This window comes from Portunus trituberculatus, chromosome 17, assembly GCF_017591435.1.
Source record: "Portunus trituberculatus isolate SZX2019 chromosome 17, ASM1759143v1, whole genome shotgun sequence".
In the NCBI taxonomy this organism is placed as follows: domain Eukaryota; kingdom Metazoa; phylum Arthropoda; class Malacostraca; order Decapoda; family Portunidae; genus Portunus; species Portunus trituberculatus.
Window position 1 is genome coordinate 9,546,167 of NC_059271.1, and position 7,500 is coordinate 9,553,666.

Sequence of the window (7,500 nt, forward strand, 5' to 3'; positions counted from 1 at the left end):
GAGAGAGAGAGAGAGAGAGAGAGAGAGAGAGAGAGAGAGAGAGAGAGAGAGAGAGGAAAGAGAGAGAGAGAAAGTTTGAATAGAGGTTAAGAGAGAGAGAGAGAGAGAGAGAGAGAGAGAGAGAGAGAGAGAAAAATGGAGTAAGGAAGGAAAGAATATGGAATTGACGTTAAAAGATAAAAAAAAAAGAGAAACGAAAATAGAGATAGGAAAATAGAATGAAGGTTAAAGGCTCTAAAAGAGAAACGAAGAGACATAGGAAGTGAACGAAAAAGAAAAGTTAGAAATATAAATCTGGTAAGGAAAAGAAGGGACAGGGTAAAGGAGAGAAGAAAGGAAGTTTGGGGATAGAAATGAACAATAGAGTAGAGAAAGAATAGAGAAAGTTAGATACGTACTATTACTGGAAGAGAGAGAGAGAGAGAGAGAGAGAGAGAGAGAGTTGTACAGTGAATTTTGAAAGAGAAAGAAAAAAAAAAACGTTGAGATTAAAAGTACTAGAAAGATGAGATGGAAACACGTGGTTAGCTATTCCTTTCACTTCATAAGTAACAAGAATTAACAATAAAGTCACTTCCTCGGAATACAATAACTGATCATTCCTTACCTCCTTTCTGATTCCCCTGTTACACAATGCAGATCTTATTTCTTGCTTAGTGATCTAGTAATAAAAATAATGATTAATATCCTATCCGCTATTTCATTTTAAAATCTTATATGTTGTCTTTTTATTTATGATATATTGTTTATATGATGACAGTGATAATAGTAATAAAAATAACAACCATAACGGCAACAGCAACAACAACAACAATAACAAAAATAACAACAGCAACAAAAACGACAACAATAGCTATAACAAAAATAACAATACCACCACCACTACTACCACCATCCACAACAACAACAACAACAACAACAACAACAACAACAACAACAACAACAACAACAACAACAACAACAACAACAACAACAACAACAACAACAACAACAACAACAACAACAACAACAACAACAACAACAACAACAACAACAGCAACAACAACAACAACAACAACAACAACAACCGTGGGAAAAATGTAAACATTCTTATCTAGCTATTTACGATCGTTTAAACTCAATTACATCAACGGCTAAAAGTATACGCAAAATAAGTATCAAATTAATACGGTCAAAATGAAACAGTTCAATAAACTAATCATGAAATAATAGACAAAATAAAATAATATGCTTGCTCATTACACGTTCATCGTAAGGGATTTAATTCGCTCATCATCTGCGTCATTGTGTTTGCGTCATTCCCTTCATCCATGCAATATTTCCATTTTTTATTCTCCTCTTCTTTCTCTTTTTCCTCTTCCTCCTCTTTTTCCTCCTCCTTTTCCTCCTCCTCATCATCATCATTATCATCATCATCGTCATTCTCCTCCTCCTGTTCCTTCTCCTTCTTCTTTTCCGTCCTCCAATATCTTGCAATATTTCTAGATACGTTTTTTTATATATTTCACCGCGCTAAGAATAAATTAATCACTCTAACAATTAATCAATCACTCCTCCTTCTCCTCCTCCTTCTCCTCTTTCTTTCCCTCTTCCTCCTCCTCATTCTCCTCTTTTTCACTCCCTCCTCTTCCTCCTCCTCCTCCTCCTCCTCCTCCTTCTCCTCTTACCTGCTTCCTTCGATTCTTTAATTACACGTCACCGCGTCCTTCCTCGCCTCCTTCAGGGACCTCCTCACTGCTGCGTGATTGACTCACTTCACCAATATATGCCCTCCACTGCCGCATCTCAGATTTGTTGCTTCTTTTATCTTTCCTTAGCATTTTCATTACTTATCCCTCCCCTTCCTTCTCTTCCTCCCCATCTTCGGCTTTCTTTGCTTCTTTTGCTTCTTCATTTCCGATGATTTAAGATTGTCAGGTAACTATGAACTGAAGAAAACTTCCATTAATCTTCTGCAATAGAAAGTTTTTTTTATTTCCTCTCACACACTATACAACACATTTGCTAACTGTCTATAGGCCAGCACATAATAGGGACTGAGGTACAGTTCTTTGCTATATTGCTATATTGTTTTTAAATAGCCACTGAATATTCTAAAGGTCTACATTTCTATTATTTGATCTATGTAATTCTACTTATTCTAAAGAATTCGGATATCCTTTTCGAACCTCCTGAAAAGAGTTTATTTTTATTTTTTGCATGTCAGAACTATATGAAGTAATCTGAGCTTAAATGTTTTTAGTTTGGTTTCTTTGTGCATGAAAAAGAGGTACACAGAGCACAGTTCAATGGTTTTCAGAGAGCATTCATGGGAATTGTTAATCTAACAATCTAGTCTGAGTTCAAGTAAGGCCCAAAAGAAACCGCAGGATTTAACAACTTAGTATTCCAACTCCCTCCATTCCTTTAGCACTAAGCTCTCGTCGCCTCTTCTCCGCCAGGGTCTCCGCCAGCGCGCGTGGTGTGGATGCAGGCCGGCAAGGTGGTGGACAACAACGCCACGGTGACTCCCTCGGGCACTACCGTGAACGATCTGCAGGTTCCCGCATCCAGAAGGGACCTGCGACTGCCCTTCACCTGCCAAGCCTCCAACAATGACGTGACAGCGCCTCTTGTGGCCACGCACCACCGCAACGTTAGCTGTGAGTTGCCGTCCGGTGTGTGTGTGTGTGTGTGTGTGTGTGTGTGTGTGTGTGTGTGTGTGTGTGTGTGTGTGTGTGTGTGTGTGTGTGTGTGTGTGTGTGTGTGTGTGTGTGTGTGTGTGTGTGTGTGTGTGTGTGTGTGTGTGTGTGTGTGTGTATGTATTTGTTTGGATTCGTTGTAAAAAAAAAATTATCTTTCATTTATCTTTTTTTCTCTATTCTTAACTGTTTTCTTCTTTTATTGTTTATCTCGTTTTTCTTATTTTCTTTTCCATTTTATTCACGTTTCTTTATTATTTTCTTACTTTTTATTTAGTTTTCACTTCCTTTGTATTTCTGTAACTATTTTTCTTTCTTTCGTTATTCATTCCCAATTCTCTTTCCACATTTTATTGTTGTTGTTGCTTGTAAGTGTTATTCTTTTTATAGTTTTCTTTTTTCCTTCTCTTTTTTATGTGAGTTGGGTCTTGCATCTTTTCTCCTTTCGTTCTTGAGGTTATGGTTTGTGCGTATGTGGTTGAAGCTTTTCTTTTGTGCGTGGTCGTGTCCTTTTTCCCTTAGTGTGTGTCTCGCCGTGCTGGGTGTTTGCTCGTTTTCTTTCTCTTTTATATATTATTGTGTCGTGTCTTGGGGTTATGGTGTCTTTATGCCGTCCTGTCCTTCCCAGAGGCAGCTGACCGTCCGTCTGTCCTCTCTTTTCCTCACGCGGCGAAATTTGTGTTTTGTCATTGTGTAGCCTGGGATTTGAGTATTTCCGCTTGTTGCGACGTGTTTGTGTGTGTGTGTGTGTGTGTGTGTGTGTGTGTGTGTGTGTGTGTGTGTGTGTGTGTGTGTGTGTGTGTGTGTGTGTGTGTGTGTGTGTGTGTATGTGTGTTTTCACTCTGTAATCAACGATTTTGCAAGTTTCCTGCATTGCGACTTTCGTTCATAAAAAAAATAGGCCAACAGTTCAGCCAGTATAAGAGAAAGTATATACATTGAAAAAATGGAATGACTATTTGCGCCACATTTTTCACAACATCTTTATTTTATCACAAACTTTTTTTGCGAGGCTCATATTGTGACATTTTGAAGATAAATGTGGAAAAAAGCGCTTGAGATTATATATATATATATATATATATATATATATATATATATATATATATATATATATATATATATATATATATATATATATATATATATATATATGGAAATGACTTAAAGCATAAGTGAACCCTTCTCTCCACCACACAACTAGGTGAGGTGGGCAAGCATTGCACGTAACCAATATACTCTTATTATAAGACGAAATAAGATCACCTCACATAATGAAAGAACACGAAACCATTTACTGATTGATTTTGGCTATGTAAGCAGCGATATATCGAGAAATTACGTTATAGGATGAAAAAAAAATAATACGTATTGCCTCTCATACGCTCTAAATCACGTTGGCGAGGACCCGACGCCCCTACAGTGACGCCTGGCCGCCCATCACTCAGCGCAGCCCTACGACGTGACGGGTTTTTATGCGTCCATTTTTCAGGCCAACCCTCTCCCAGCGACGATTGGTTGCCGCGCCCCATGCAGCATCCATCTTCTCTTCTCCCTTCCTAACTGGCTACTCCTCCCTCAGCGTTTAAACTCCCTACTCGGAAATGATCACCTTCCTCCCCTTGCCATTCATATGGGCACGATTCTGCGTCTCTTGTGTATCAATCAATCAGTCAGTCAGTCAGTCGATCAATCCATTTCTCTATATGTGCATTGATTTCTCCGTCTTTCATCAATCAGTTATATTTTCTGTCAGTGCTATCGGTCTAATCTTAATCCCGTTTCCATTGCCTGCCCTCCACATTCATTCCCGTTTTCTGTTCCCTACCCAGGCGGTCCTCTTAGCGTCAGTGTTACGTCGGAGGACAAGCCGCTGGTGGCAGGTCGCAGCGCAGAGCTAGTGTGCACGGTGGTAGGCAGCAACCCGCCGCCTCTCATCACATGGTTCCTGCAGGGCAAGCAGGTGGCGTCGCAGAAGTCTAAGGTGAGTGTTGGTGTTTAGGTATCATGGAAAAAAAATGTGGGAAGGAAAGGAATTTTTCTTTGTCCTTTTTTTAATGCCATGTGATTTATTTTCGTGTGTGTGTGTGTGTGTGTGTGTGTGTGTGTGTGTGTGTGTGTGTGTGTGTGTGTGTGTGTGTGTGTGTGTGTGTGTGTCCACGCGCTAAGGGAACCGGCATTTTAAGTGGGCCTTTTTTTCAGTACTTTGTTGCTGTTGGCTGGTTTTCCTTCTGCAAAAAAGAAAAAAATAGCATTCCAGACTTTATTAAACGAATCGATTTTCAAATAGCGCGCGCACGCGCGCGCGGACACACACACACACACACACACACACACACACACACACACACACACCCGGTAGCTCAGTGGTTAGAGCGCTGGCTTCACAAGCCAGAGGACCGGGGTTCGATACCCCGGTCAGGTGGAGATATTTTGGGTGTGTCTCCTTTCACGTGTAGGTGCTGTTCACCTAGCAGTGAGTAGGTACGGGATGTAAATCGAGGAGTTGTGACCTTGTTGTCCCGGTGTGTGGTGTGTGCCTGGTCTCAGGTCTATCCGAAGATCGGAAATAATGAGCTCTGAGCTCGTTCCGTAAGGTAACGTCTGGCTGTCTCGTCAGAGACTGCAGCAGATCAAACAGTGAAACATACACACACACACACACACACACACACACACACACACACACACACACGCGTTATATTAAATTTTTAGCATCATCCCAGGAGAGAGAGAAAAAAAAGGAAATTAAACTAACATGAAAAAAATAAGGAACTTGTAAATAAAATATCGCATCACGGTCTCCAGGGAAAAAAAAATATTACTCTTCCTAAAAAAAATACGAACGAGTCTTGATAGATAGTCTTCATTAATGATTGGTATTAATTAGTCAAAACCCGGTAATTAGTAACACGCGTGCGCGCGCGAGAGAGAGAGAGAGAGAGAGAGAGAGAGAGAGAGAGAGAGAGAGAGAGGGCGTAAAGTGATAATTTGTTTGTGTATGAAAGAGAGGAAGAGGAAGAGGAAGAGGAAGAGGAATACGAGGAGTACGAGGAGGAGGAGGAATAGGAGTAGGCGTTGGTAGAAAAAGAGAAAACAAACGCTAGAAAACTTTTATTTGTGGTTGTTTTCTCTCTAAAAGCGAGTAATAATATTTCAGTTAAGTTGTCATTGACGAAAAAGTAACACAAACTTTACGTGGAAAGTTCCAATGAGGACATTATTTCACACACACACACACACACACACACACACACACAAAGGATGGGAACGAAAAATGGAAAACAAGTCGAAAAAAAAACAAGACATAAGTAAATCTAGTGAAGGTTTTTCTTTCTTCATCTTCATGGGGCTCTTGTTTGGGAGGTGTTGAGAGTCACTCGGAGGCTTAGAAAGGCTTAAGGAGGCGTAGGGAGGCGTGGAGGAGCCTACTGAAGAGGAACAAGTGGTAGGGAAAGTCTTGGTGGAGGAGAAGGGTGGAGCGTGGTGTGGTTGTGTAAGATAATGCTCTCTACTGCATTACTGAGAGAGAGAGAGAGAGAGAGAGAGAGAGAGAGAGAGAGAGAGAGAGAGTAATGAGGTACGTGTAACGAGAAAGATCTCTCACTCCTCTCACCCAAGTGTGTTGATGGTGATTACTCCGCCCCGTTTAACTCCCCGTGAGATGAGGTGCTGCCATGGAAGCTGTGGTCCTTTTTGTTGTTTTAGTTTTGTTGGTTGTGTTATGATGGTAGCTCAGATGTTTTTTTTTTATGTTTTGAAGTCTCTCTCTCTCTCTCTCTCTCTGTCTCTGTCAATGTTTCAGTGAATTTTAATCTTATATGGACACAGAGGAAGATGAGATGATTGATGTGAGGTAGAGAGTGATGAATATGGAAGTAGGAGTGTGTTGAAATAGAAGAGGACGGTGAAAAAAAAAAAAAAAAGATTGTGAATGACATGTATAAATGTGGATAGCGGGGAGATAACTATGAGTTGTATTTTTAGAACGACAGTGATGAATGCCGGTTTAGGAATGTTAACCCAAATGAAAATAGAAAGAATTGAAGACATAATGAATATTTTAATAGAAAAGTGTATCTCATCACTTTTTTTTGCTTGAAATAAGAGATGCCAGACGCAATAACACAGAGACATATTTACTGATATTCCGCCTAATTACTTAGATAGTTTAGTAGAATTTGCTTATATATATATATATATATATATATATATATATATATATATATATATATATATATATATATATATATATATATATATATATATATATATATATATATATATATATATATATATATATATATATATATATATATATATATATATATATATATATATATATATATATATATATATATATATATATATATATATATATATATATATATATATATATATATATATATATATATATATATATATATATATATATATATATATATATATATATATATATATATAAACTGTCCAAAAAAGACATGAGACAATTGAGACATAAGAAGTACAAAGCAGCGCAGAGCGTGTTTACTTCAGACATGCTATTTAGAAAACTCCCAGAGCACTGCCGGCAGTAGGCGTCCATCATGAGGTGTGAGCTGAGGCAATTAGATACCACTGTGGCCAAGGGAGTAGGAAAGCAAGAGAGAGAGAGAGAGAGAGAGAGAGAGAGAGAGAGAGAGAGAGAGAGAGAGAGAGAGAGAGGGAAACATTTCAGGCACATCACGCATTTGGCCATATTCAAATCACTGTATCTCAATTTTTTTGCGAACCCCCCAATGGCTGTGCTATTTATTACTGGATAGGAAATGCTCTTCTC

General features: G+C 38.9%; 1 protein-coding gene across 3 annotated transcripts in view; it reads left to right on the forward strand.

Annotated features, from left to right (window-relative positions):
- The window catches only part of LOC123505018 (hemicentin-1-like), a 579,315-nt gene that overhangs the window by 441,287 nt on the left and 130,528 nt on the right, over nucleotides 1–7,500 (forward strand). For all 3 annotated transcript variants that reach the window (XM_045256028.1, XM_045256029.1, XM_045256030.1), the window contains 2 exons: nucleotides 2,442–2,642; nucleotides 4,514–4,665. In XM_045256028.1, coding sequence (XP_045111963.1) covers nucleotides 2,442–2,642; nucleotides 4,514–4,665 — 353 coding nt within the window. The remainder of the gene's footprint in view (nucleotides 1–2,441; nucleotides 2,643–4,513; nucleotides 4,666–7,500) is intronic.